We start from the raw sequence: 27,998 nt of genomic DNA, 5'->3' as shown, positions 1-27,998 counted from the left end.
CCACTCCCAGTCTACACTGAGCTTCTCTATGGTATCAATTTGCTGTCGTGGTAAAGATGCCTGACCATCGTCATAACTTGATGTGGCAGACTCCAGAATCGTGGATACCTAATGAACTCAAGGGTCTTGGCGGGGGTTGCATTGAAGGAGTGCCGGAGATGTTGCGTTACAATAGGATAGAAACGCGCCGCACGCTGCCTCAGGTGCCTCACTGAGCACTCCCAGGTTCCTCAATCTCAGGTTTCTTCAGCGGAGAAATCTGAGTTACTCATTTTCTTTGTTGAGAAGAAACGCCACACGCCTAGCTCGAAGATTTTTGCAAAAAAGATCAAGCAACGTGCATTATGTTAGGGCCGCGATCTCTTAGAGTTGTAGGTAGCCACAGTGCGTTAGGCGTTAGCTGCGGTAAGGTAGTTAGAACATCTTTTTCGAGCATCGCGGCAACTTCAGCGTCTTCCGCTTCGTTTTTTTTTTTCGCCAAGAGAGGCAGATCAGCAGCTTCAAGTCGGTTTTGTGTAGACTCGCTAACCCTCGCAGCACAGTCTTGGCTGGGGCTCACAACTTCTGGCAGAGCATCATTGCGTGACTCGTGCGGCGGTGTCGCCCAACGCCAGAAAATCTGAGCGACGGAGCGCACCCAAAACCCAGCCGAAGGAAGCTTGGCCGCGTAGCCTCGGTCGCCAGAGAGGTATACCGAGTGCTACCATACCAATGAACCTCGGAGAATCTTCTTCAGGGAATGAAGGAATATTGCAAAAGAGGGAAAAGCTCGCGTGCTCTCCTGCCCAGTAGATTACCACCGTGCTCTCAGAGAAGCAAGAGGGCACGCGACAGCGGGCTTATGTCGCGCTGCTAGCGTCAGATCGCAGGCTTGGCGACACCACGACGAAGAACGAGAACTTGAGCAGAGACTTAACAGAGACACTAGAGAACAGACAACGCTCGATCATCGAGAGCGTATTGAGACGACAACGTGCTCTCACAAACGGTCATGACTGGCTGGATTTTCCTGACGGATCTGTTTTTGGTACCTTGAAAGCCAAGAGGGCCAAGTCCCCCAGTGGCACCCGCTTCACCAATCTCAGCTCGCGGTGTGGATGAGCGCAGAGCTCGGCGCAGACTGGGCATCCGTCAAGAACATCCACCGCAATGGGTCGAGAACTTGCGACACTGGCACTCCGGGGCGAAATGCCATCTTGTAGCTGACAGAACAGTATTGAAACCGACATGTACTGTTGAGAAGTTTTCTCCCTCCCCCTGCCCTCTCTTGTAACGAAGTATCAAGCTGAGGCGAATATAGCCAAGAACTCCAGAAACGTGAACCCTGAAGGGCTTGCCATCGAGATTGTGGGGAGAGGGGAAAGCAGAATAATGGCAAGCTGTGGTATAAAGATCGTGGCGTTCCATGGCTTTTGACAACCTTGAGAGAAAGGTTGACAAGCCTTTCCACTTCGAGTTCGCCTGCCTTCGAGCTCTCTCACCTTTGCTGGTGAAATCTCTCTGTTTCTGTTATTCTTTGACCCCCTCGAAAGACAAGACGACTTCTCAAGTCAGCCGTCATCATGGCTGTCCCTGTCCTTACGCAGTATGACTGGATCATCGCCGTAATCACCCTCGCCTTCTGCGGCAGCTCCATTGGTAATGGTGCAAACGATGTCGCCAACTCCTATGCCACCTCTGTGGCGGCCAGAACCTTGACCATGCCCCAGGTCGGCTTCCTCTCCATGTGTACAGAGTTCTTCGGTGCAGTCGTTCTCGGCTCCAAAGTCACAGGCACGATCAAGAACAACATCATCGAGCTCGACCGGTTTCGCACGACTCCTTCTACCCTGATCCTCGCCATGGGCTGCGCCGAGTTCGCGAGTGCCTTCTGGCTGCTGGCTGCTACAAAAGTTGGATACCCGGTCTCCACAACGCAGACCATCGTGGGAGCGCTCGTTGGTGTTGGTATCGCCGCCCAAGCCCAGGTTTCCTGGGCCTGGAGTGACGGCAGCGTCTCCCAGATCGCCGCATCCTGGGGAATTGCTCCCTGTATCTCAGCTGCGTTTGCTGCCATCTTGTTCGGCAGTCTCAAATTCACCGTCCTGGAACGCGAGAACTCTTTCGAGAAGGCTATGAAGGCTATTCCTTTCTACTTGGCGTTCACGGCTGCCATCCTCGCCCTCTTCATCACTGTTGAGGCCCCTGGCGCACCGTCGCTTGAGGAGCTCGGCGCCGGTACAGTATGCGGCATCATTCTCGGTGTCTTCTTCGGCATCCTCCTCCTCTCTTACATCTTCTTTGTACCCTACGTTCACCGAAGGCTCGTCAAGGAAGACACTCGAATCCGTCTCCGCCACATCTTCCTCGGCCCTCTGTTGTACATGGAGAATCCGCCAATCTATCTGCCCGCGAAAGGAAACGAAGTCGTCATCGACTACTACGCAAGCGCGCACGATGACTCCAACGTCACCAACGAAGCCGATATCGAGAAGCAAGCTGACAAGACCGAGGGCGGCAACGATAGAGGCGAGAAGCTAGTCGGAAACGACAATAACTCTGATACCCCTTCTCCCGTTCCCATGTCTCTCGAAGATGTCGAGCGCGGCAAGAAAGGACCAGAAAATCCAGCAGTTTTGCAGCCTTACCAGCGCATGCCCGAGCCTGAAGAACGCTTCCTTGCTCCTACCGCCCACCTTCCCATCCACAATCCTAGACGTATCTGGAGCTTCATCAAGTACTTCTTCCTGCAGGGAGTCACCCGCGATTGTGTCACCCACGCCTCATCTCAGCTCGCCGCCATCCACGGCAAGGCTAAGAAGTACGATAACCGCGTTGAGCACCTATGGACCTACGCCCAAGTCGCCAGTGCTATGATGATGTCCATTGCGCACGGTTCCAACGATGTCGCCAACGCTGTCGGCCCCTGGGTTGCCGCTTACCAGGTTTATATGACTGGTGAAGTAAGCGAGGAGGGGGAAACTCCCATCTGGATCTTGGTTGTTGCCGGCTTTTTGCTCGGTGCGGGTTTCTGGTTCATGGGTCACCACATTATCAAGGCTATGGGCAACAAACTCACTCAGCTTTCACCCACGAGAGGTAAGCCAGCTTCTTGTCAAGGATCTTATCTTGTTACTAATACCGCTCTTAGGTTTTGCTATGGAACTCGGCGCTGCCATTACCGTACTTTTGGCCAGTCGTCTCGGTCTCCCAGTCAGTACCACCCAGTGCTTGACTGGAGCCGTTATTGGTGTAGCTCTGATGAACTTTGACGTCGGCGCTGTAAATTGGCGCCAAGTCGCTTTCATCTTCTCCGGCTGGATCGTCACATTACCCTGCGCGGGTCTCATCGGTGGCTTGCTGATGGCGATGTCGCTCAACACTCCTCAGTTCGGTCAGGGATAAGACTGTTTGACGAAGGCATGGAATGGACACGAATCATGGTGGCGGCGTTAGGGATTGAAATTTGTTTCCGAACAGGGCTAGACACTCATAAAAGGCATGCCGAGATCATGTATGTCCTGGACAGCAACTGAATTACGACAAAAGTTCTCATCTTACTTGCTGCTCTTTCCCCAATGGGCCCAATGGGTACGAGATCACATGCATGGAGCAACTTTGAAGTCCAGTTGAGATCAAAGGTAAAGGTGTTGGTGGCTCTCCACTAACGGATTGACATAAAACCACCTGACGCTTGCCGTGACGGAAGTGCTCAATTTCTGCGACAGCACAGTTGCTAGACAGACAGGACTGCCCTCCGCAAAGACCACTTCTTCTTGATGTTGATTTGAACAGAGGATCAGAGTTGTATGGTTATGCATACGTATGATTGAGAGCAGGAGCCTGTCTCGCTTCTATTTTATGACTTACTTCAGTGCATCGAGCCGCTGATGCAGGTGACTGAATGACAGTATTTCCATTTTCTGCCCAAAATCGTACCTGTATAACCGCCCGACAGTCTACCGAATGATCGAGCTTTGTGGCAAGTGTCATACCCTACATACAATTTATCTACCATGGTACAAGTTGGCTTCGCATACAGACTTCCGGTATCCATACCTTAGGCAAGTGGCCGGGGAATTGTCGAAATCTAGGTAGCTCACTCTTCAATCTGGGAATGGACCACTACAAGAATCCCAGGACCGATCAACAGGAAGTTTTGTTCTCTCTCCGGGAGAGAGCGCCTCTACAGAAGCTAGGAAAGGCCACTTCAAATACTGAAGACCTTGCAAATAAATACCTAGACGAGCATCTCGTTACCATAGCATGTGCTCCAGAACACCAGTACCGCCTCGTTGTAGTCATCATGACCAGCGGGTAGGGGTGTTTCGTGTCGGATACTCAACCACATAACAAGCTAAGTCACAGCGACAACTCCTAGGCAAGTCTTCGGAACTTCCTAAACGTTGTTGCAAACTACGGTACCCCCTCGTCTGACATGTTGCCCAGAACAGTGTCTGTCACGCACGCTGGTTGGTCAAAGTCACAATGCAATGCGAGCGTCGCATTGTTAGGCATTCCCCGACCATGTCATTGGTCGTAGAATCTGGGGGCGAGCCGTAGGCAAGACAATCCCGAAGGACTCGCTTTTTGGCGGCTTTGCGTGGTCGGATGACCAAAAAGCCGTGCGATGAACGACCAACAAGTCAAGCAAATGCGTTAGATTGTCATAATGGCACTGTTCGGATGTACTGTGATGCGGAAGGACGGAAACAGACAGCGCAAAAAGATTGCGGTAATTGCACCAAGAGGTGGGCGGGCCGCGCACTTCTGTAGATAGGATCTCGGATGCTAGCCGAGACCCGGCCCGCTGGGACGAGGTGATAACCAGCTAATTCGTTATTGGCCGACTAACATGGAACATCCATTGAGAGCGGCCAATTCGGGAATCTTCAATAGGTTATCGAGGGATGCTGTGGGTGGCGGTTATTGCACCTGTCCCCGTAGCCGCAATGCAGACTACCTCAGAGGGTCTCAGAGGTAGGGTGGCTGTTATCGACGACACCGCGGAAAGCCGCACGTACGCACGGGGCGGAATGGGGGCAGAGATGGGATGGGAGGGTGTAGTGATGCTTCATCTGACAGGTACCGCCCCGATCGTGATGGCGGTCCATGAGTATACATATGGCGGCTATCTCATCGTTGTCTACTTCTTTTGTTTCGTCACTCACATGCCATTGAACTGACCACTCTTCTACTTCTTCGATCTAACAAGTTCACGATACCCCCTTTTACAAGCTCATTCATCACCATACAGAAAACATGGGATCTATTCCAGTTGGGTGGAGGCAACTCGATGTCGGTGTCGTCGGCGGAGGCATCGGCGGCATGAGCGTCGCTATCGCGCTGCGCCGGGCCGGACACAAGGTTACCATCTACGAGCGCAACGACTTCGCCGGTGAGGTCGGCGCTTCCGTCTCATGCGCCGCAAACGGCACCCGCTGGCTGCACGAGTGGGGTGTGGACGTTGAGAAAGGCGACCCCGTCGTCCTGAAGAGCCTAATCAACAGAGACTGGAAGACGGGCGAACCTGTCAGCGTGTACAGCCTCGACGATTACGAGAAGCGTTGGGGATACGTCTACAACATGTTCCACCGTCAGTACATGCACGCCATGCTCAAGGACACGGCGATGCAGGAGGAGGGCGAAGGAATTCCGGTCAAGCTGTTGGTCAACCAAAAGGTAAGACACCGTCATGTAACATCTGCATTCCAGTCCTCAGCAGCTAATGTTCCCCCGCAGTGCAAGAACATCGACCTGGCCAGCGGAAAGGTGGAGTTTGACACCGGCCTGACCGTAACTCACGACCTTATCGTCGGCGCCGACGGAATCGGCAGCGTAGTGCGGGGCCTGATCGGCGTCAAGCCGGAGAAGCGCCCTGCCGATTCAAGCTGTCTGCACGCCAACGTCCTCACCGAGGACGCCGTCAAGGCGGGCCTCGTCGACTACTCGCAAGACGCCGCGCTCGAGTACTGGGGCGGTCAGGAGGGCAAGTGGGACAAGATCGTCCTCTCACCCTGCAACGGCGGAAAGCTGCTATCGTACTACTGCTTCTTCCCCAGAGAAAAGGGCGACTATGTGAATCAGGCTTGGGGCGTCGAGGACCGCCCCGTCGAGGAGTTGCTGGCGCCGTACCCCGAGCTCGACAAGCAGGTCCTTGCGCATCTCGCTATTGGCAAGGATATCCAGCCCTGGCGTCTGTGGATGCAGTAAGTTGTCCAATCATTTTCTCTCAGTCTCTTGTTCTGACTTGAATACAGTGACCCTTACCCTTACGTCAACAAGGACATGGTTTGCCTCTTGGGTGATGCGGGACATCCTGTAAGTCAACGTGTTATCCATTCGGTGTGAAAGCGGTTCTGACTGAAGCCCCTCAGATGATGCCTCACCAAAGTCAGGGTGCATGCATGGCTATCGAAGATGCCGCTGCTATTGGAATTCTTTTCCACCCCAAATACTTCAACGGAGATGTCGCCGACACCTTGGAAATCTACAACACCGTCCGTCTGCCCCGCGCCACGCGTGTGCAGTCTGCGGCTGCCAAGGCTGCTTACAACATCAACGAGCGTATTGGTAAGCTCAATAAACCAAAACAACCCTCTTTGAAAGAAGACCTGAAGCTAATTGTTATATAGGTTTCTCAAACAACACCAGTACCAGCACATACAAGGTTGCCGATGAGAGGGCCAAGCTCACCATTGAGGAGATGAACGGGCGAGTTTCACCGCTTCCAACTACCTTTTTGGACTTTGCTAACGATGTGACAGATATGACATGTACAAGGATATCGAGGAGGTCATTGCCAAGCGGTCAGGGGCTCCCTTTACCCAGAAGTTTATCAAGGGTCTGCCCATAGGATTGGAGCTGTCTCCTGGCGTCATCGTCGGGCAGTAAACGGCATGGGGGGTTGCAAAAGCTTGAAGCTGTGTTTTTTTTTTTTTTTTTTGATTAAACAAACCTTTGGGCATTAATTGGAGTTTTGGGTCGGGAGGAGTACGAAATGTTCATAACAAATTATTCCCAATATTCAAGTTGTATAAAAGCAGATGGGCCGTGCTTTGGTTATGAAGCACTTATGCCTAACGTGAACTAAAAACTGCAGGGTCATGAGAAGAAGCCGAGAAATCGTCTGACGATGCAACGCGCATCCTGCATCTACCACCGAATCTAGATTCACACTCCGATCTATCCAATCATTCTCTTAGTAAGTGACTGCAGGAGGCTGGGTTCATTCTTTTCCTTGACCCTCTCTTGCAGAGCCTCCATGCCCAAGCTTTCAACGAGAGATATCAGAAAACGTTTTTCCCCCAATGACCAGCCAAAGGTGCACAACTCTCAAGCAAGCATAATTCAGAGTTCATCACATCTTGAGGCTCCGTCTGTCCTCGCCCGCCTACATGTTTGTCAGTGGTCCTTGAGTCGCCTTCCTCGCCTCAAGACCTCGGCAGCCTCACCCGACGTTGAGGAATCTCCTCCGTCTTCCCAGATTTTCGAGATTATCCTCACAGGCAAAGAGCGGTAGAAACAGCCGCCGTCAATGTTTCATGCAGCCAAGGGTGCTTCATGCAAAGGGCGGTGGAGGCGATCGCCAAATGTGACTGCACCCCCCCTGCTGATGGATGAGATATCCAAGGATGTCCAAGGATATCCAACGCGAACTGCGCTAAAATGTCACTACGGGTGGATCTCGAAAAGAATTCTGCAGGTGTCCCGAGCTCCCGGGGGGAGAAGAATGCCATATCCAGCAAGGGTTCTTGAGAAAATCTTCCAATCTTTCCCAGGAGCCCTGGACGCGGTCGCCGGCGAGGCGACGACGCGATGCCAGCGGTGAAGGAAGCAGGCGGACGAGGGTGGTGATTGTTTATGCGACTCGCGAGGTTTTCTTTGGTGCCCAATGTTTTTTCGACCTTCCATTTCGTTTAATCTTGGTTCAGGTTTAGTTGGCCAGCCACTTCGGTGGGCCGCACCACACCTCGGCGACTCCAGAGCGTTGGCCATCGAGAGGTTCACGGACGGTGGATGGGCAGTATTGATTGCTTTGATTTGCCATACCGGCTCTTTTGGTGGAGACCATACGAACACTGAGCTTGAGAACTGTGAACATGGTATCTCGGGCTGCTGAACTGACGAGCACATATATATGAGCCTCAAGTCCAGCTTTCATATTTGCCCATTCTTCTCTCTTGTTTCCTCATCTCTGTTTGGTCACGACTCACGACATCTGAGACCTTTGCATAACTGCTTCTCCGTCTAGCAGTTGCTTTTCATTTGGCGTGACGAATTTCGCTTTTGGTTTTCCCGTCTTCTTTTTCTGTTTCCTGTTTTCCGAAATTACGGCCGTTGATACCCCCTCAAAATGTCTCCCGCACTTTTTGAGTCTCACCGGAGAACCCCCTCTGGCCAAGACCCCGAACGTCGCAAGTCTGGAAGTGGTTTTCTCTTCCTCAACAACCGCTTCAAGAGGTACGCTTTGTTTTGTTTTGTTTACTTCAAAGTTGTTTTCTCTCTTCTTTCAGTTGTCCCGGCCACGATATCCTGCTTCACCGCTCTTCCTTCTTTCTATTCTCTGCCCATACCCCTGCAAGCATCGCTCGCCTCAACCCCTGCTTTTATGCTGGACCCTGAAAGGGTCCCGCTTCGACCGGACCGGCTGCAACAGCGGGCGCCGCGGCTTTGAAGATCTCCACCAAAGATGCATGCCCCTCCAGTTGTCCAACGGTCCATCGACTCAAGCTCGACGAGTTCGTCTTCTTGCATGTTTGACGTGTCTGTCGCGGCTGCAAACAACAACGTCGACACCCAACCGAACCCAATCCGCCTCCAATCAGTTTCCCTCTCTTACACGGGTGTTCGTAGTCCGCCAACACCACCCGAGGGTGACGCGCCTGATGACTCCTTTGCCCAGCATCGTCACTGGCCGGATCAAGATGCAATGACTGAGGACCCTCAAGGAGGGCACCGCTCTGCCAGCGCAATCTTGAGGCATCCTAAAAGAGTGTTGCCGCCGCGGCCGCCGTCTGTGCCTTTGCGAATATCCTCCCTTCGGTAGCGTTCCTTTGTCTTTTTTTTTTCTGCTATGCCCTCGCTTCCCATGCCACTCCAGTACTGCATCAGCTCCTTCTCGAGGAATCTGTACCGCCACAAGTTATTGGCTTACACCGAGTATGAAAGACACCAATGCTAACACGCAATCAGAGCCCCTACTACCAAGACCACCAACGAAAATGCTACCTCCAGCCCTCCTACTCCGACTTTCGGCCCCGTCAAAGATGGCTACTTCATGAAGCGATCTGATTCCTCTCAGAGTATCCCCTCTCTGGTTCAATCAAACAAAGGCGATGAGGTGCAAAGGCCCATGACCGCCATGCCCGGTCGTGAAAAGTCCTTCCTCGGTACCAAGGAGCCCGCTGTCCCCGCCGTCCCCTCTATCCCTGACGAGAAGGTCAAGCCCACGACCGTCCCCGAGGAGAAGGAGGAGAACACCCCCTCGGCCCCTGCCACCACCGAGACCGAGTCCGCGAAGCCCAAGGCCGTGTCGGTAGCGGAGACTGCTAAGACGGCCGAGGACGACGCCGACGAGTCCTCTTCCGAGGATGAGGAAGAAGACGAGGAGAAGAACGAGACCGAGGCACAGGAGCCGCAGGGTGCCCAGCTGGCCACTCGCGTCGCCATCCTCCCTCCCCGCCCTGCTACCCCCGAAGCCGACAAGCGAATCTCCTACCACGAGGATGCCGACCTTCACGTCAAGGTCCGCGAGTCAAACGGCTCCCTTGTCGTGTATTCCGTCCGCTCCGCCGCTCTCGCATCCGCCTCCCGCGTCTGGAAGGAGTTGCTCGCCAACAACACCTCCGGCGTGATCGAGCTGCAGTCCCCCGCTGACACAGCCAGCGGTCTCGACGTGCTTTTCTCCATCGCCCACTTCAAGTTCCACGAGCTCCCCACCATGCCCAACGTCGGTGACCTGTACGACCTGGCCCTTGCTTCCGACAAGTATGCTGCCACCCACCTGCTCGTCCCCTTCATGAACGACTGGGTCATCGCCCTGAACCGCCACGTCCTTATGGCAGGCGCCCGCAACGACGAGGATAAGACCCTCGTCCTTAGCTGGGTCTTTGGTGAGGCCCGGTGGTTCAGTCGCGTGTTGGCCAAGGCGGCTTACAAGTCCCGTATCGGCCCCGATGGAGCCCTCCAGGACTCTAAGGGCCGCCCCTGGAAGGACCAGCCCATCTCGGACGAGGTCATCCGCATGCTCACTACTACCCGCGCCGAGGCCATTGACAGAATCATCAAGGCTGTCAGCAACCCTGTCCACCGCCTCCTGAACCCCTCCTGCTACCCCGGAGAGGAGATCAGCTACTGCCACGCCGGTACCGAGGACGGCACCGCGGAAGACTGCGAGCAGCTCCTTCTCGGATCCGCCATTATGGGTCTGACAAAGTCCAAGCTGTGGCCCCCTCCCGAGCCCGCGAAGATCAAGGTCAGCGCCGTCGACCTCGCCAGGGCCTACGGTGAAGTCCGCATCCGCCGCTACCAGACCCCCGGTCTGCGCTTCAGGGACAGCTCCGCCGAGGGGGCGCCCGTCGATGACCCTCACGCCGAGTGCGGTTTTGGTCACCGTGAGGTTATTGAGAAGATCCTCAACACGCCTGCCAAGATGGCGTCCAGCGTTGTTGGCCAGCTGATTACGAGGGCCAAGAAGTCTGGTGCGTTTGGCGAAGAGCTTTTCGCCGACTTGAAGGAATACGTGCAGGATGGCGGTGCTGCTGTTGAGGGTGAGGATCTTAAGAGTGATCCCCTTCACTACAAGCAGGTTCGCGTTAGGACCAATGGTGTTGCCGAGAACAAGACCCCGGCTGATGGTAAGTACATCTCAAGATCCCTCAACACAGCGTCACAGTTGCTAATATCCCACAGATGATGACGATGAGGACGACGATGATTCCAGCTCCGAGAGTGACGAGGAGTAAAGGTCTTCTGACGTGAAATGAAGCCTGTCGGTGGGAATCTGTGATAAAAGTTTTACGTATTATGGTTTTGTCTTTCTATGATGTCTCCAAGCATGATTCATTACGAACAATACCCTTAGAATGTGTCTAGATTTAATTAAATGTCTCCTTTGTTCAATCAATTATAACGATCACTTTCAGACCTGCCTCAACGCACGTCTTGCTATCTCATCATTTCCATTGCTAGGTTCGCATCACTCTTTACCAAGACTAAGGTACTCCTGGCCATGGGGAGAAAGAGCTGCTCCTCCAACCGATCATCGAATATGTCTCATCGACATTAGGGCTACTCATTGAGACCGGAAGTGTGATGCAATTTTTGACGTAGAGAGTGAGACTGTATGTATTTGACACATTCTCGTAGGACTTTGAGTGAGAAGTGAAGTGAGGAGTGAGTGAGACTCAGTCGATCAGGGGCTGATGGATGTCTTGGGGTACGTACCGCCCTTATGTAATGGTGTAAGTAAGGGACAGGAAGGTGCATGTCATCGGAGGGGTTCCTTCCTGGTCCAAACATCAGCTCGATTGAAGTTGTTCGCCATCTTGTCATCTAAATCTTACACAAAAATTCCATGTCTACACGTTCACCTTTTTACCGGCTGACGAAGTCTAAGGGTTTCAATCCAAAAACGAGATGCCGCGCCCAAGCTTTGCCGAGGAGGCACCAGAGGTAGATACGCCCCATGTTGCCACGCCCACCAACCAACCAATCTACTCGGATGCATCAAGTTCCTACTGGCCACCAGGCTGGAACTACGATCGCTACCGCCATGCTACGCCAGATGACGTTGCCTCTCTCGACGTGGATGAACTACTGAAGATGCAGGCTGGACTGCGGGACGTGCTTGGAGAAGAGGGAGTGGGACAATTGGCGATGCACGTCTTCGAGGAGCAACAACGCGATGCTGAAAAATCTACCGCCGATTCAACCACGGAGACGGCCAAGAAGACGGAGGCCGATTACATGCCCCCGAACTGGTTGAAGCACTGGAATAAGTGCCACGAAGGTCAGACGTGGGGAATGGTGGCCTTTCGAACGGCCTGCTACGACGATCAGGAACGATGGGAGACTTTCGCCAAGCAGGTTCACAGAATCGTTAAGCTTACTTTCCAGAGGGATGCCGACGGCATCGATGCTCCAGAGTATTTCAAGGATGCCGAAGCAAAGTTTGAGATACGATGGGTCGAAGATCCTGCCTTGGCCAGCGCTCCTGCCGAAGATCTGCGCGACAGGTTCGACGTCATGAAATCTGACCTTCCAGCCGGTCTGTCAGAGAAGGTGTTCCTTGTCGCTTCTTCGGCTGTAGTAGCGTCTGTGCTGGATTTGGGCGAGGGCGACCGGCCGACGACCAAATCCAAGTGGTGGCGGAGAGCGGCACCGTTCTTCATTGCGGTCGCTGCAGATACGGACCCCGGGTTGGAGGAGGGTCACGAAGAGAGGGAGTGGTTTAAGCCAATCTTCAAAGTTGCCGCAGAAACGATTGTTGAAGAGTTTTTGTGGCTCCTTGACTCGGATATCATGCCATTGAGAAGGATCACGAGAAGTGTTAGGGGCTTGAATAGTCTTGCCGACACAGATGGAGGTGCATCTAGGAGCGAGGACTTGGAAGACATCTGGTGGTCTACGGCACTGTCTCCGGAGAGAATGCGAAAGCGTCGCAGAGTCTAGGCAGAGTACGATTCTTGGGAAGCGCACGGCGAAGAGGTACGAGATGTAAGGGATGGCCTCTGTACTAGCAAAGAACAATGCCTTTACAACTCCGTCTTCTCTGACAATCCCATTGCCCTTCTCAGTCTTGGGGAGTTCACACCGGGCCACCCGATAGCAACACCTCCGCTCTCTGTCTTGGGCACCCCCGTCTCAACAGGTCCGACTCCATTCCTTCGATAGTGAGCTACCTTGTTGAAGTCAGACTGGCTGCCTACATCATCCGTCGCCCGTGCTGCGAGGGAAGCAGCGCCGTGAACACAATATGCCACCCCCAGCTGGAGATTGGAGCAGTCACTTGAGATTGCCTAACAACTTCTTTTTAGCCACTATCGCAATCAATGATTTCAAGTGCAGTCTCTACTTACAGGGTTCCATCCACGAAACTGCTCAAAGGAAATTCCGAACTTATCCTGCACTTTGGCACAGTAATCTCCGGACTGAATCACGTACCACCTGGGGTTATATGTGAGTCTTGGATATCTCCGTTGCAGCAAAAGACCAAAAGGCTTACTCATAGCACTTGTCTGTTGTTCCTGGAGGTGTAGACGTTGGGGCCGGCACGGTAGTTGAGGTCGCGGTGGTGTTCCAGTCTTGGGTAGGCAGCACGCAATAGAACACATTGGCCTGTAAGTTAGTGCAGCCACTGTTGATCTGGATGGCGTTGTTGGTTGAGTTCTGGCCTTTTGGGCATGTGAATTATTGATCAACTCACCTGGGGATTCATCCCGCGGAACAGATCCAACGAAACTGTCTGATTCAAGGCCACAAGCTCACAATAGTCGCCCTACATCAATGCACAATTAGTTACTTCGTGTCAAACGATACTCCAGCCTCAAGGACCAGACTGATTGAGTCGCTTGGCAATTGCACAGCCTAGAAAGACATACCAGCTGGACCTTGTAGTACTTGCCACACTTGGTGGTGGTTCCACTCGCGACAGGCGCTGGTCTATCAGCCGTAGCGGTCGCATATATGGCAGTCTTAGTTACAGTTGCACCTGGGATCGTGGTGAAATTGAGAACACCACCCGGAGGTCCAACGCAGATATTCTGGCCTGCGATCAAGTTGGTGCAGTAACTATCAACAGCTGGTTTGGCGGTCCGGTTAGAAAGGAACGATTGAGCCGGCATCGTTTCCAGCAGATTGAGGACTTACTTGGATTCCATGCGATGACTTGCTGGTAGGTCGTATTGAACTGCGCGGCGACCTTCAAACAATTGTCGCCGCTTTGAACCACGTAACTAGCGCAAGTAGGCGGGAGGCAGAGGTTCTAAAGCTCGCCGATATCAGCCAAACGGGGTCCTGGCAACAATCACCAGCACGGGAAAACTCGACAACTTACCTGACCGGCGAAGATGTTCGTGCAGTCCATCCGCAGACTGTTCAGTGTGATCAATGAGCCTGTAGAAACGCCGTTCTTCTTCGAGATATCAATGCAGTTGTCACCGGCAGCCACCGTGTACGTACGGCCTGCAACACAAACTGCAGTCGCATAACCGGGCGGTGCATAATTCCCCAGCGAAGTCACATTCGTCTTCAGTGTCTGAGTTGCTGTTGGAAGACTAAGACTGCATTTTGACTGAATAGCGGCCCAAGCTTGAGCCATCTCAGGGTCGTAGTTAGAGTAGGGGGTGGACTGTTGGTGGCGGAATAGGTTCACCAGACACTCGGAGCAGAGCTGGGCAGTTGAGTATCCGCCGAGCAGATCAGCTGGGCTTGTGGCATCACCGAGAACTCGTTCGAGGTACTCTATCAGATGTCAGATTACGACATCGAAAGCCAGGACAGGAAATCATACTTACGAGAACAATATTCCCCAGTTTTGGAGTCTTTCAGACACATTTGCGTTCGGACAGCAGTAACTGAGTCAACCCAGTAGGTTGATGGATAGCCACTTCTAGGCTGAGGGTCCTTGGCGCACTGAGAAACGACATTGCTCCTGTAAGTTGCCAATGCAGGAGAGCATTCAGATCTACAAAGAACGCCCATGACAGTCTCGTTGAGTACCGTGTGATAGCGACCACCTCCGAGAAGGCTCAAGAGCTCTCGGGGGCATTCCGGGACGGGGGCTGATAGCGCCAAGTTGCATCCTGACGAAATTCCATCGAAGACAGTGCCAGATTGATTTGCGAAAAAGAAGAACTAACGAAATCGGTCAAAACTTTGCATTGAACAAGCTGTTCTCTGTTATTCTCAGAGTAGTCCGGGAGTAACTCACACTTGGGTCAGCCAATATGACCAAAGGCCACAAGGAGACAGTCAGGCTCACGGGCAAAATCGACTTCATCTTGTGGTCAACCAAATTTTGGTGAGTAATGTGCTTTGTCCGAACTGCAATTCCTATCTAAACACCCGAAAACGACCGGAATCAAGAGAGCTCGTTCTAAGTAAGTATGGCCTGGAGTCGGGTTTTTCGGGCATCTGACTTTGCATATTTACAACTATAGAGTCTGGGTTCTGAGTCTGACTCTGTCATATTACAAGCTTCTCTTGAGTAAGACATGGCATGATATATTTCCAAGCAGCTGTAAGAAGAGTCAACTGCTGATCTGTGTCTCAACTCTGTCTCTGCTTCCCGAAGCACAATCATTTGAGTCAATCTGACATGCATGAGCTCATCACCGCACCTAAGTCAACATGCCATGCATAGAACACCAGCCCACGCAGTTTGATCGACAGCCAAGAAGTGTCTCACTCTTGGTGAATGGCGCACGCGACGTCTAAATATGTCGTGAGCGGACACGCAGGGTGATAGAAACACCACACTACTTATGAAGCACCTTAGTTCAAGTGTCCCCTTACTCCATCACACTTGTGGCGCCAAATCAGCGTTGTCAACTTGCACATCAGATGATTTATATCGATGGCAAAGTCATTTGAAATTGCAACCTGCATACTAGCGCAGGTTACAGGTAAGACACAGTCAGCAACTCAAAGACTTACAGAGCATCATGAGAATCGTTCACGCTTGCCACGATACTCACAACAACCTCTGTCTTGATCGACCACACTGAATCAGTTCAAACAAGGGAGGCTGCAGGTTTATTGAGGTCTAGAGCGATCGTAACTTCCACAAATTCCCACGCAGTTCAGATGTGACACAGTTCATCTCTAGTCACCATGTGGTCTATTTTGCGCTCCCCTTGGAGTACGGGAAAGGCTTTGCGGAGGTCTCTTCTTGAGGTTTCCACGAAGAAACAAAAGAATGGGTTCATCTCGAGAACAGGACGCATTTCAAGTCTATGTTGCTAGCATCGAATTTTACCTATCAATTGTAAGAATGAAACTCTTCAAGTCAGCTGTGCTGGTGTTCTGTCTCCTGCTCGTTGCGTCCGGAGTGATAGCCCAGCAGGACTATAGCTGTTCCCCCACCAGGCCATGTAAACTTGGATGCTGTGGTAAGAACAATGTGAGTGGTGTAGACATCCCCCGATTCAGCAAGAATATTAGCAATTGACGGGAGAACCAGGTTTGTGGTCTTGGTCCCAGCTATTGCGCACCCGCGAACTGCACTTCTACTTGCGGTGCCAAAAGCGAGTGTGACCCGGGCTGGGGATCCACCTGGAGCCAGAGAGACAAGTGCCCCCTAAACGTATGCGGCTCCAAGTTTGGCTTTTGCGGGACTACCAAGGAGTTTTGCGGCGACAAGAAGGTCAAGGCACCAAGTTGCCCTGGTGGCTCTTCCGCAGGCAAGCGAGTGATCGGCTACTATGAAGGGTGGTCAACAACGAAGGCCTGCAATGGATGTAGGTTCAAATTACCTTTAAGAGTAATTAGGAAACGAGTTGCTGACGTTTAAGAAGTGAACCCGGAGGACTTGCTCTACATGGCCTACACTCATCTCAACTATGCATTTGCTTTCATTGATCCGACCACGTACAAGATTGCAAACATGCAGGATTCCGACTCGAAGTTCATGCCTCGTCTTACAGCGCTGAAGAACTACAACCCTGGGATGGAAGTCTGGGTAAGATTTCGACTTGTATCCTTGAACACGAACGATCTTCGCTTATGTTAGATGAGTAGATTGCCATCGGGGGCTGGAGCATGAACGACCCTGACCAACCTACCAAGCGCACATTTTCTGAACTGGCAGCATCAAAGGCAAAACAAGATGTCTTCTTCTCATCTCTTCTGTCTTTCATGAAGTAAGTCCTCCAAGAACATTGAACGTGTAATGAGTTCCAACTAATGGCCGACCTCTGCTAGTAAATATGGCTTCGATGGAGTCGACATTGACTGGGAATACCCCGTCGCAGAGGAACGCTCTGGCAAACCTGCGGACTACAAGAACTTGGTCACCTTCCTCAAGAATCTCCGAGCTGCACTCGGAAACAAAGGACTCACAATTACACTCCCCGCATCATACTGGTATCTCCAGCACTTCGATCTCAAGAATATCCAGCCGTACCTGGACTGGTTTAACATGATGAGCTACGACTTACACGGCACCTGGGATGGCACGAATCCTTACCTGGGACCATACGTCAACAGCCACACAAACTTGACGGAAATCGACCGTGCACTTGAGCTCTTGTGGCGAAATGATGTTGATCCCAAGAAGGTCGTCATGGGTATGGGTTTCTATGGACGCAGCTTCACTCTCTCGAATCCAAGCTGCAAATCTGCTGGATGTGGCTTCAGCGCCGGCGGTACTCCAGGCAGATGCTCCGCTTCAGCTGGAACATTGATGTTCTCTGAGATTCAAGAGATCATCGACAAAGGCGGTGCTCAAGTAACAACGGACAAGACAGCCGCTGTTAAGATCGTCACTTGGGGCGGTAACCAATGGGTCTCGTACGATGATGAGGAGACCCTCAAGTTGAAGATGGACTACGCAAACGGCAAGTGTCTCGGGGGTGTCATGGTCTGGGCTGCATCAACAGATGACGCCAAGGGAACTGCCATCAAAGCTCTGGCAAAGGCTTCAGGCCGAACCGACTTGTCAAAATCTCTCTTTGCCAAAGCAGTCAACAGCGACCCAAGCCAGTGTGTCTGGGGCGAGTGCGGCGTATCGTGTCCATCTGGTCTCGTACCTGTCGAGAGTTCGGGTAGCAACGCCAATCCACTCGGCATCGAGCTAGGATGCAATCAAGGGAAGCGCAACTTTTGCTGTCCGTCGAAGAATCCACCGACCTGTAAGTGGAAGGGGAGTCCCAAGTTCTGTGGCGCGCTCGCGAAGAACCGATGCAGCGGCAAAGAGATTGAGATTGCCGCCAGCACAGACGGATGCTGGACTGGACACAAGTCTTTGTGTTGCACCAAAACTGATTCCACGAGCACTCTTGACTCTTGCGAGTGGCTTGGTGCTGCCCCGTTCTGCTCGGCTGGCGCGACTTTCGGATCTATCCTTGGACTCGGCACAACACCTGTTGCTGGAGCATTTTCTTTCCTTTCCTACGGCTGTCCCAACAAGGACAAGCCCAAGGAGCTTACTACTGGGAAGCAAGGAGAGGGCGGGCAGCAGACGTGTGCCTACAACGGAGGTTTCAAGAGCTATTGCTGCAAAGATCCCGTGCCCTGGAAAGAATGCAAATGGCAAGTATTCTTCGGCGAACTTCTACCCAGGGCCTTGACTGACTGTCTTCTAGGAGATCTGGAAACACTGCCTGGGTTCAGTGGAAGCAGATTTTGTCTGGTCCACTCGCCAATCTCTTTTTCGACTTTTCGACAGACTGCAAGACCGGCTGCGAGAATGGAGAGGTGACCGTTGCAACTGATGGCTTTGGCTGCCGCTCCGGTACATACTCGTACTTCTGCTGTGGCAACCCCAATACGCCGGTCGAGCCTAAGTTACCGGAAATTAGTCTCTGTCCTAGTCCTGCAAACTTGCCGGACCTGTCTACGACGCCAGAGGGTGGCTCGAGTCCCAAGAACGTGTTCAAAGAAGGCGATGTCTTTGATAATAGCTGCATATTACCACCGACTAACAAGAGGCGACACATGATCCGGGCAGCTCGCCCGCATCAAAGAGGATTTGACAGCAATGATACAGGCTCAGAGGAGGCAGAGCATCCAGCTCTCGCTGGCATGGATACATCTGACCTCTTCGGTAGATCGCTGGAGAAGCGCGGTGCCAGAGATGTGGCTATGAAATTGTGTGCACCCGGCAAGCAGAGCAGCAGCATCTACACTCAGAACTACCCGGGTGCGACCAGCATCATTCGTACTACTGGGAAGGCGTTCACTGTAGCCAAGCAAGGGGTTTGCGCCGCTGTTGGTATCACAGCTTTGACTAATCTTGATCCAAATACCAACTGGGTTACGGAGCATGTTTTCGAAAAGCAGGAGTTCCGCGATGCGGTAGAGTGGATGATGGATGGCAACACTCCGAAAGGCGTCGCTCTCACGGCCGGGAAAGCCCCTTTTACTGGAGTTTTCGATATCAATGGCGTAAGTTATTCTCTCCGTAATTTTTGAATCAGTTTCGACTAACGCGTTAACGATGCAGTTATTCCAGGATGTCTGGCCTTCGAAAACATACACCACCCTTACTGTTGTACGCGATTGGGCAGGCAACATAAACGACGCATTCACAGGTCTTCTTGGTCGAACGACAGATCAAGGCCTCAATAATGCGAACATCGTCAACCTTCAGGTATGCGACGCAGATTTTAACCGCTATAAAGAGTTCATTGTCGCCGGAAGTGACTTCATGAGCCAGGCGACGTGGAAGAACTACAGTCCTACAGGCCGCATTGCCATCTTGTCTGATGTGATTGACACCTTCGCGTATCGGAGTGAAGCAAGCGTCATCACCTCGTACCAAAAGACATACGCTTCACTCGCCACCCTTTGGGGCGACTTTGGTCGATATGCTCTCAGCAAGGGCGTCAGCTACGACTTTGCTTCTGCCTGGAAGCAGATTGTTCCGGCCAATCTCGAGAGCCAGGTTTCATCTGCTCGGACACTGTTTGAGAGTTATGTCAAGAGCGAGCTTGCATTTTGGAAATCGACTGCTGCCGCGACCACGTACTCACCAGTCATCGTGAAAGAAATGACAGACAAACTGACGGACTGGCAGGGGAAGGTGACGACACTGATTGCGCTCCCTATAAGCAAGATGACAGCTTGATTTGGTGGAGAAAATTGTATGCTTTTTATAATTTCTCGTAATAATAGTTTGTAGATGAATAGAACGCCATTCCATTAGAAGGGTCGATCTAACCTGCCAAGTCTTGGTATCTCGCAACGTAAAACTCGCTCCTGCCTACTTCACTACCAGGTAGGCACCTCATCCTGGTGTGCACCAAGTAATATCCTAATGATCTAAGTACGCTGCTGATGCCGCAGAACATAGGCCTTAGCCCAGTTCTGTTATTGTTTCCATGAAGCCCACGGAACCTTTCCGGGCCCAATCCGGAGATCCAGGTTCCGAGAAAGGCGACGCGGTGACTTTTGTATACCACTCATCCGACCAAATACCTCTTTCCACGTCTCCTTGTCTGGCCAAGGTTACTCGGCTCATTCTTTCGATAGGAAATATGGAATCTCTATGTTTAGGTGCCATGCCCTCTGTACTAGTGCTTACAAACACAGGCCCAGTCGTCCCGGTGGTATTGATTGCCGTTAAATTTTGCGTTTGCAGCTTGCTGCCCATGAGAAATTTGAGCTCAAAGTACTTTTTGCTACTTTGGCCGGTGTTGCGAGTCGATTCTGCCGAACCACTAAATCCGCGCATGAATAAAACGTTGAGTGCTGGAAGACAGGCGCAGATCATGCCTATGCTCACTTCCGCAGTCCTACATGTAGGGAAATTTCGGAGTTAGTGACTAGTCCAGCTTCAAAGCGAAGTAGATGTTAGGCCTCACCCAAGTAGATTGAAACGAATGAAGTCAACGGGTTCATCATCGGACCTTTGCAGTTGAATCACGAGAATCATCCGAACAATGCTAGCTGCGGTAGCGATGCCCCCTGCGCTGAGCATGAGGATAACCTTCAGTCTCTTTGTCCATGACATTCGCAGACTCAAAGCCACTGGTATCGGAATACATAAAACCGCAGTATCCGTGATGGCGCTTACGGCAGTATCTGCAACAAAGATTGCCCGCTGGTTCAAGCAGGTAGCGTTGAGCGTGGAGTCCCAGTAACCTGCAATCGGATGGCAGATGAACGTTTTGAGAAAAAGGACCGGCACATAGTATCCAGTCATGAACACTATGACGGCGTATGTGCCGATTATTGTCTTCTTGTTCAGCCTGAAGACTCTGATCACGATGAGCAGTAACGCGAGTTTCGTGAAATAGGAATTTGGGCCGTAGACAAGCGTGTCCGCGTATAACCCCTGTGACGGTATTAGCGCGCGATCTCGGAACCAGTCTACCGCGGCCACTAATGTTGAAAATAAGTACTTACCTTCAAGAACCCAACGAAATTGTCCTTTGAGATCTCATAGATGTGGAAACCACCTCCATAACGATGCACTGGAAAATGATTAGCCGCCATGTGAAGACCTTAATTGCCCATCATTACTTACTCACGAGCCCCGTCGAACTGTAGCCGATCGACAGTATCTACCGAGTTGTCAGTACACGCGTTGACTTCAACGAGGTGACCGATCTAGCCACTCATTTACTTACCCAGGCGACAACCGCCATCCCTAGAACTGTCAGCTTCCAAATTCGATAGCAGAGGGCCCCAGAGAGTCCTGGCCAAGAATGCTTACAATCATCCAAGTAGAATGGCGGCGCGATGAGCGTTTTCGCATAAATGCGCAGCATCATGAAGATACTGACGGACACAATCGAAAGAATTTGCGACACCAAATTGATCGTATGCAATACATCTCGCGGGTGCTGAAAATCTGGCAGTACGCCTTCCGGCGGGGGGGCCGCCCCCTCCTTGTCAGACATCTCGCATCGGCGACCGGGAAATGTGGGTAAACCGGCGGGGTAGGTCGGCGGAGTCGGCTCGGTGCGGGGCAAGTCATAGTCTTCCCCGTAGATGATCAGTCTGTTGTTCGGGCGGACGCTGCCAAACTTGTCTCCGACTCAACGTATGAGAGCCAGCAGTATATCCAAGTCAGTGTGATTAGTAGGAACCATTCTTCGCGGAGATGTCACTGGAGGGGGAGTTTCTCGTATATACTTGCCGCAGAAAGTCATACTTGTGATGGTGTGCCCCTGGAGAAACTATAGTCGAGCCCAGAACTCTGGGGAGAATCAGCCTTGACCATGTTCGAACCGCCAAACTCTGATAGCTAAGCTCAACGTGGATTCATGATTGGTTGATGGAAAAATCGGCAGCTATGACGCCCGTACTTTGGAGAGGTTTATGCATAGAAGAAAGTGTGTTTTCGATGGACGGGGGAAGCTTCGTCTCAGCCGATCATCAAGCTTCCTCGGCAGATGAAATGTTCAGGGGCTGCTAACCAGGAAGATAACTATTCCAGCCTCATTAGCGGTACAAAGATTGAGGGAAAAGGTTACTTTGAGCGGTGCCCTCTGCGAAGTGGCGCGTTTTTGAGGCATATGCGACACACCTGCCTATCACAGATAGATGTTCAACTTCGATTGATCATCGAAGTATGAAGTCCGCCCCTCCAGCCAATCCGTTTTGTGGATTGGCCCGTCTGTAATTGACTCGCTAACACAGATGTTGCGCTACATTTTCCTGCAGAGAGAATCAGTGCATACCCAAGTCATGCGACGAAATCGCTACAACTAGCCTTTTCAGGCACTGTGATTGATTACCACCCAACCTGATAGGGTGTGATGTCTCGAGACTGACTCAAAGACTATTGAGAGCTATGCTATCGAGCTGATAGGATACGCCAGGGCCAGGGCTCGCGGGGTAGCTGAGCACGGAAGCAGGTGCTCGTAACTTACCACGCAATCCCAGCTTCGCTTTGCGACACGTGGATGAACTGGGCAGTTGGACGTAACGGTCTCTCGATACGCAACATTTGTCTCGAATCATAAATTGGCACTTTGATCCCGTAGTCTCGATGCGACATGACCTTCAGTCAAGGTCAACCATGCCAGGTGCGACACCGAAACGAAGCGAACGTTTCTCGAGGTGGGCACTCACTTCTAGAAGCATTAGAACATTTCTGTACTCCTAATACCCTCGAATTTTGGGCTCATTTACTGATAGGTAGAACATGGATGCACATTGAAAGCAGTCAACTGTTAGTACCGATTTACCTGAAGGGGAAAGACCCGGCGACTTGCAGTCACATCCGACGGCTCTGCGAAGCTTGAAAGCTGAAGGACCTGAAAGCTTGACACATGCTCAAAAATTCATTAGATTCTTATCGAAGTTCATATGAAAACGTGGCCATCCATGGATTCTTGATACCATTCTGACTTCCGAGTACACGGAGCCGCCCGGAGAGGGGTGTGAGAGACTCGGTTGCCATGCCCAGTTCGTGCGCATAACCTGAAGATAGAGTTTCGTCCCTGGCCTGACTTACGTGACATGACAACTTGAATGGGCGAAAATTGCCCCGAACAGACGTTGAGTCAGGACGATTTCGCACCTGCCCACTGCCGGTCTCTAAAGTCTTCCGATATCGACTCTTCCTCCCATAGCTAGGACAGATGTAGCAGTTCGGCTTGAGCACGTTTCCTCTCACTCCTGTGCGTGCGACGCAGATGACGAGAGATGGCACGGACGGTAGTACGGTAGCTTGGCAGCTCCAGATATCCGTCCAAAGAATTAACCTGACCCCGCAAGCAGCGGGGAAAGAGATGTGCTGTATTAAGTGGGTTGTTGTCAAGCAGCTATGGAGTATTTCCATCTATTGGATGTCTATTTGGCCACTTGTCAGTTGCTGTGAGTGATCTTTGGCTTTGTCCCCCTCGGGTCACGATGATTCCGCCTAGCCCATGCTGCAGTCATACCTCGTAAGTGTCGACATGCTTTTGACGCCATAAGCCTCGATGCACAAATTGACTATGCCTAGTCAGCAAATTCATAATACTAGCCTTGATGCAACTGTCACAGAAGGTCATCTCTTGTAGTCTTAATGATGTGCAGATCGATTTGATTTCCCAGGCATCTAGACTATTGCTACCTTAAAAGAGAGCGCTTCTAAATGACAGGAACACTTCCCCTGACTCCCGTGATGTACCACTTGTAGTCGCATAGATTTCGCGTCGAGTAACGATTTACGGGCTGAACGACTAAATTACTAGACCTATGGGAGTTGCTATGCTTTGTGTGTAGTCTGAAGAACGTAAGGGGTAAGTAACATTGAAGTCTTTGTGGGTACGTCACCGAGCATATGCATGCGGCCTACGGGTTGTCACACCAGCAACCATCGCAAAACAGCCTCACTTGAGGAACGGTGACCAAGGGACCAGGGACGTTGCAGACCCCTCGACCGCCTCGCCACGCCAGCCGCAGTAATAAAGCTCCCTTTGCAGTCTCAGGTGAGGGGGTATCTGCAATGGGTTGCTTTTGGCAGTTGCAGTTGATTGCTGTGAAGCTCAACACCACGGCAACTGCAATGGTCATATCTTCATTTCCCAACTGCAGTAGCGCCTTTCCGATTCCAGCCCGTGTTGGAAGAAACTGTCACCTCGTCGGTCTGGCAACATACTGAAGGTTGAGGAAAGCGGATTTTGCACCAGGTCCAAACAAAGCCCTCGAATTCGTGAAGCGCAGGTAGTTAGTTGGCTATGGCTAGCATCATTGCGTGGTTATCCCACGAGAAGAAGGAATCGCCGTTCGACCCAGGGGAATGGGAAATGGATTCCCCGTTATTGTTCAGGGTATATGGAGTATGCGCGAACAGCGACGGACGCGTCTCCACCCAGAATCCGGAGGTTCCATCTGTACTCCCTACTCCCCAAGGGTTCCAGGATCCAGATTTCGCGACGTTCTAAGTTCTCATGAGTACTCCGTGTCGCCTGACGAGGTCCACGTTACTTGTTGCACGAGACACGTCGCCACTTGAATAAACAATCGACCAATGGAGACTGGGGAGGGGTTCGTGGACATTCCAGCCCCCCGAATGTCGAGAGCGGGACAAGTTTATCGCCGCCCACTTTTGAGTGCCCCTCCATCTGATAAGCCAGACATCAGGAGACGATCATGTTGTTCGTCTTTTTGCCATCATGTAAGCCACGCACCCGGGCGAAGACACTGAGACTAATGGGCATCGTTTCAATTCAATTTCCCGGCCTCCAAGATTCTTCATCTTCATGGCGGCTGAACGAGAGAGCAGAACTCCGTTGAGCCTTCATACAATGAGGTGAAAGGCCGGCAACATGCCGGCCAGGGTCCGGACTCGACGACATGGCTCGGCCCGCAAAGCGGACGAATCAAACAACACCACGTCCAAGTCATGGTCCCCTGTCGGCTCCGGGAACGTGCAGTCTTCTAGTGGCTCATCCCACGTTTGTTGCGTCCCAACTGTCTCGGCCTAGCCCAAGTAAAGCAAAGTGAACGATGCCCAACCCACAACACCATGCGCACAAACGGGAAGAGAAGAGGAAAATAGACGGCCGCCAGTCGAATTCATTTCCGCCTGTTTGCCCTGCCCAAATCGACTGGTTGTGAAGCCCATGTCTTTTCCCCGAAATTCCTGACTCATCCTAGCCTACAGTAGACTCTCTAATTCGTTTTGTTTTCCCTTTGGTGGCCCGTTCGTCCCCTGCGAAGTAGGGCTTCAAGCCTGTTTGGCCCTCGACAGAGCGAGCTAAGGCATGAGGATGGACATGAGAATGAACAACCGCCGTCAACTCGTTGGCGGGACTTTTCCAATAGTGAGGGGGTGCGAGTACGAAAATGTCGCCAAATATAGCAGAGATCCAACGGAAGCAGTTGGCCTCAAGGCTGTACCGCAGCGTCTAGAGATTCAAATCCGTCCAGCAACGGGAGACTTACACATGTTCATCGCCACTTGGAGATATTGCAAAGTTGTATTCTTAGGTTCAGTCTTCTTCTGAACCCGAACCCATTCGCCCAAGCTGATGGATGGTGGCACCCCCCAGTCTCCCGCTTTTTAGTCCCCGGCAGACGGGAAGCGTTGATGGAGCCTAGACAGGGGGTTCAGGAAACCATGGGGGCGTACGCCGTGGACCGTGGAAACGGCCGATAGACCAGGAAAGCAGGGTTTGCTCCTCCTGACCGCGGCATGGCCCAATCAGCCAAGCCCTCTCAGCCCGAAGGGCGACGGAGTGACGACGTTGCGTTTGCAATATTCGACGCTACTTTGTGTCCCGGATGTAAGCTGGGCATCCCGCCAAACGGTTCCGTGGAGGGCCAATTGGGAGTCCCGCTCTGGTGCCACGCCTCATCCCTGACGCTGGCTCGTCTGGCTCGACCATCCCGTCGAGCCCGTGTCCCGCCGCTCGAGAACGAGAAGTCGAAGGGCCCCCGAACTTGTTTTTGACGTATGTGCCCTATTGGACGGGGGTGAGCGCGCTGGTGGGAGGCCACGGATGAAGGCGGGCAGCGTCGAATATCATTTTCTGCCGGTTGGGCTCCTGTACGTAGATCGCCCTCCGCCTCCCTTTTTCCCCCTTCTTCCCTCCCACAACACTACACTCTGGATATTCTGAACAAAACCAACCTGCCTCCACATCCAGACTTCCTCTTCCGATCTCATCATTCTTTGATTGTAGATCCGAGCAGACCCGATATGCAACTTTACCCCTCATCAACTTACCAATACACTTTCAATGTCACTCGCAGAGTCCACCAGCCCCAGATCAGACGTCCAGCTTGGCACATAACTTGAGAAATCCCAAAAAAAGAAAGAACATTACTATTTACCAGAGCTACTCGGCTCTTGAGCGAACCTCCATTCCAGATATTTTCATCACCGTCCTCATGGCTCCTACCCGTGACCCGGTGCCCTCAAAGGGTCGCAGTCGCTTCGCCAGACTTAGGCGGCCCTCAGTCTCCATCCCAGACACCACTCCTCTTGAGAGGCTCGATCTTTCCAATGCCAACGTCTCCGAGATCTCACTTACCCCTATGGATCGTTCGGTAAACGACAGCGGATCCGACTTGAGCGTCAGCTCACCCGGAAACTGGAGGAACAAGAGCGGCGCCGCAAAGCCTCCCTTGAAGTTCAAACCCCCCATGCTTCGCACCCGCCCTTCTCGCCCAGAACTCCGCCCGGAGATCAGCCGTCCATGGAGACGGTCTACCGAGAACTTTTACACCACAGCCGATGAGACCAATGATTCAGATGTAGAGTCAAAGTTCAGCTTCGACTCCAGCTCGTGCCTCACTATCGCGACGAGCGTGGACGATTCTGACTCTCACTCTTCCAAGTCAGACTCATATACCCAAGCCATTCGGACTCGGCCATTCACCACCGAAAAGCAGGTCATCAGGACCAGCACCGTTCCTCCTGCACCGGCCAAGCCCGCCAACCTCAAGGGCACTCGTGTTGACGTCGTCGCTCCCAGGAGACAAACTATCCACATCGAGGTGGCCCCCGTAGCCCCTGCCCCTCCTGTGGTCCAACACATTACCTCACACGATCTCATTGAACGTGAGAAGGTCCAAGATGAGCTCAACAAGCAGATTGAGCTCATGAGAGAGGAGGCTATGGGCCTTGTCACTAAGCAGTCCGACACAGATAGAAGACTCGGAGATGCCTTGGACCGACTGTCACTAGTCTCTGCCGACAAGGAGAAGATCGAGAAGCGACGCCGTGAAGAGAAGACGCTCAAGGACAAGATCACCCGCGACTATGATGAGCAAAGCCGTCTACTTGATGACGTGAGGAGTGCTCTTGGTGAGCATGAGAAGAGACTTGATGATGTTGAGCGTGAACGAGACCAGCTCAAGGGCATCAAGGAACAACTCGAAGTCAACGCCGTCAAGCTTGAGAAGGAGATCGAGCAAGAGAGGGATGCCAAAACAGAAGTCACGACTAAGAACGCGGTGCTTGAGAAGGATCTTATTGAGCAGGAGAAGCTCCTTGCCGAGCAGGCGAAGCTCACCAAGAAATTCGAGGCGCAATGCCATGACCTAGAGAGGAGCGTTGGTGATGCTCACTTCGTCACCAAGGAGACCGAGCGCTCCCTCATTAAGAGGATTGCCGCCCTCGAGTTGATCAAGAACACCATGGAGCTCCGTGTCACCGGACTTGAGACGGACCTCATTCGCAAAGGCACTGAGATCGGTGACATCACCGCTGAGCGTGACCTCCTTCGCATGGAAGTCGACAAGTACAAGCCCCAAGTCGACGAGCTTAACAGGGAGAACGGCGCCTTGACAGAGGCCAAGAAGGGCCTGGAGGCACGCATCGACGACCTCGACCAACAGAAGAAGGGTCTCGAGGCCAACATTGAGAAGCTCGAGACAGAGAAGAAGGACGCCCAGGCCAGCTTTGA

At 52.3% G+C, this 27,998-nt stretch overlaps 8 protein-coding genes across 8 annotated transcripts; 5 read left to right on the top strand and 3 right to left on the bottom strand.

Moving 5' to 3' along the window:
• Positions 1–1,562: 1,562 nt before the first annotated feature.
• Positions 1,563–3,384, top strand: BDP55DRAFT_551826 (phosphate transporter; the record flags this gene model as incomplete). Its single annotated transcript, XM_060569146.1, has 2 exons — positions 1,563–3,078; positions 3,131–3,384. 2 exons carry the CDS (start codon positions 1,563–1,565, stop codon positions 3,382–3,384), a joined length of 1,770 nt encoding a protein of 589 aa, XP_060429954.1.
• A 1,504-nt stretch (positions 3,385–4,888) lies between these two features.
• BDP55DRAFT_662785 (salicylate hydroxylase) lies at positions 4,889–7,000 on the top strand. Its single transcript, XM_060574829.1, has 6 exons — positions 4,889–5,661; positions 5,722–6,188; positions 6,240–6,300; positions 6,357–6,552; positions 6,615–6,693; positions 6,747–7,000. The coding sequence occupies exons 1-6, from the start codon at positions 5,242–5,244 to the stop codon at positions 6,871–6,873; spliced, it is 1,350 nt and encodes a 449-aa protein (XP_060429953.1). The 5' UTR covers positions 4,889–5,241; the 3' UTR covers positions 6,874–7,000.
• Positions 7,001–8,125: 1,125 nt separating this feature from the next.
• BDP55DRAFT_662783 (uncharacterized protein) lies at positions 8,126–11,430 on the top strand. The gene is made up of 3 exons (XM_060574828.1): positions 8,126–8,442; positions 9,175–10,838; positions 10,894–11,430. The coding sequence occupies exons 1-3, from the start codon at positions 8,336–8,338 to the stop codon at positions 10,944–10,946; spliced, it is 1,824 nt and encodes a 607-aa protein (XP_060429952.1). The 5' UTR covers positions 8,126–8,335; the 3' UTR covers positions 10,947–11,430.
• Positions 11,431–11,496: 66 nt separating this feature from the next.
• On the top strand, positions 11,497–12,847 carry BDP55DRAFT_117740 (uncharacterized protein). Its single transcript, XM_060565426.1, has one exon. The coding sequence runs from the start codon at positions 11,620–11,622 to the stop codon at positions 12,652–12,654; it is 1,035 nt and encodes a 344-aa protein (XP_060429951.1). The 5' UTR covers positions 11,497–11,619; the 3' UTR covers positions 12,655–12,847.
• Positions 12,738–14,983, bottom strand: BDP55DRAFT_703921 (uncharacterized protein; the record flags this gene model as incomplete). Its single annotated transcript, XM_060577983.1, has 9 exons — positions 12,738–13,001; positions 13,062–13,149; positions 13,208–13,347; positions 13,409–13,480; positions 13,584–13,783; positions 13,852–13,966; positions 14,039–14,445; positions 14,499–14,838; positions 14,915–14,983. The coding sequence occupies 9 exons, from the start codon at positions 14,981–14,983 to the stop codon at positions 12,738–12,740; spliced, it is 1,695 nt and encodes a 564-aa protein (XP_060429950.1).
• Positions 14,984–15,976: 993 nt separating this feature from the next.
• BDP55DRAFT_693647 (chitinase) lies at positions 15,977–19,771 on the top strand (the record flags this gene model as incomplete). Its single annotated transcript, XM_060577252.1, has 7 exons — positions 15,977–16,105; positions 16,166–16,442; positions 16,500–16,663; positions 16,723–16,844; positions 16,906–18,234; positions 18,288–19,089; positions 19,148–19,771. The coding sequence occupies 7 exons, from the start codon at positions 15,977–15,979 to the stop codon at positions 19,769–19,771; spliced, it is 3,447 nt and encodes a 1,148-aa protein (XP_060429949.1).
• Positions 19,772–19,852: 81 nt separating this feature from the next.
• BDP55DRAFT_715163 (uncharacterized protein) lies at positions 19,853–22,651 on the bottom strand (the record flags this gene model as incomplete). Its single annotated transcript, XM_060578293.1, has 8 exons — positions 19,853–20,438; positions 20,508–20,980; positions 21,052–21,119; positions 21,173–21,209; positions 21,276–21,295; positions 21,362–21,685; positions 22,332–22,396; positions 22,524–22,651. 8 exons carry the CDS (start codon positions 22,649–22,651, stop codon positions 20,000–20,002), a joined length of 1,554 nt encoding a protein of 517 aa, XP_060429948.1. The 3' UTR covers positions 19,853–19,999.
• Positions 22,652–23,794: 1,143 nt separating this feature from the next.
• BDP55DRAFT_662776 (uncharacterized protein) lies at positions 23,795–24,604 on the bottom strand. The gene has a single exon (XM_060574827.1). It carries the CDS (start codon positions 24,154–24,156, stop codon positions 23,935–23,937), a length of 222 nt encoding a protein of 73 aa, XP_060429947.1. The 5' UTR covers positions 24,157–24,604; the 3' UTR covers positions 23,795–23,934.
• Between the last annotated feature and the right edge of the window lie 3,394 nt (positions 24,605–27,998).

Source organism: Colletotrichum godetiae, assembly GCF_030913485.1.
Source record: "Colletotrichum godetiae strain CBS 193.32 chromosome Unknown BDP55scaffold_19, whole genome shotgun sequence".
NCBI classification, from domain to species: Eukaryota; Fungi; Ascomycota; class Sordariomycetes; order Glomerellales; family Glomerellaceae; genus Colletotrichum; species Colletotrichum godetiae.
Note: the sequence above shows the minus strand (reverse complement) of the source record. Positions and strands in the feature narration are given on the sequence as shown.

What these genes read in the sequence shown, in the direction of transcription:
- BDP55DRAFT_662785 (XM_060574829.1), top strand. Translation starts at nt 5,242, where the DNA reads ATGGGATCTATTCCAGTTGGGTGGAGGCAACTCGATGTCGGTGTCGTC. An exon ending in AGCTGTTGGTCAACCAAAAG is followed by an intron (nt 5,662 to 5,721) that starts GTAAGACACCGT and finishes GTTCCCCCGCAG; the next exon opens with TGCAAGAACATCGACCTGGC. An exon ending in CAACATCAACGAGCGTATTG is followed by an intron (nt 6,553 to 6,614) that starts GTAAGCTCAATA and finishes ATTGTTATATAG; the next exon opens with GTTTCTCAAACAACACCAGT.
- BDP55DRAFT_662783 (XM_060574828.1), top strand. Translation starts at nt 8,336, where the DNA reads ATGTCTCCCGCACTTTTTGAGTCTCACCGGAGAACCCCCTCTGGCCAA. An exon ending in CTCAACAACCGCTTCAAGAG is followed by an intron (nt 8,443 to 9,174) that starts GTACGCTTTGTT and finishes ACACGCAATCAG; the next exon opens with AGCCCCTACTACCAAGACCA. An exon ending in GAACAAGACCCCGGCTGATG is followed by an intron (nt 10,839 to 10,893) that starts GTAAGTACATCT and finishes AATATCCCACAG; the next exon opens with ATGATGACGATGAGGACGAC.
- BDP55DRAFT_117740 (XM_060565426.1), top strand. Translation starts at nt 11,620, where the DNA reads ATGCCGCGCCCAAGCTTTGCCGAGGAGGCACCAGAGGTAGATACGCCC.
- BDP55DRAFT_662776 (XM_060574827.1), bottom strand. Translation starts at nt 24,156, where the DNA reads ATGACCATTGCAGTTGCCGTGGTGTTGAGCTTCACAGCAATCAACTGC.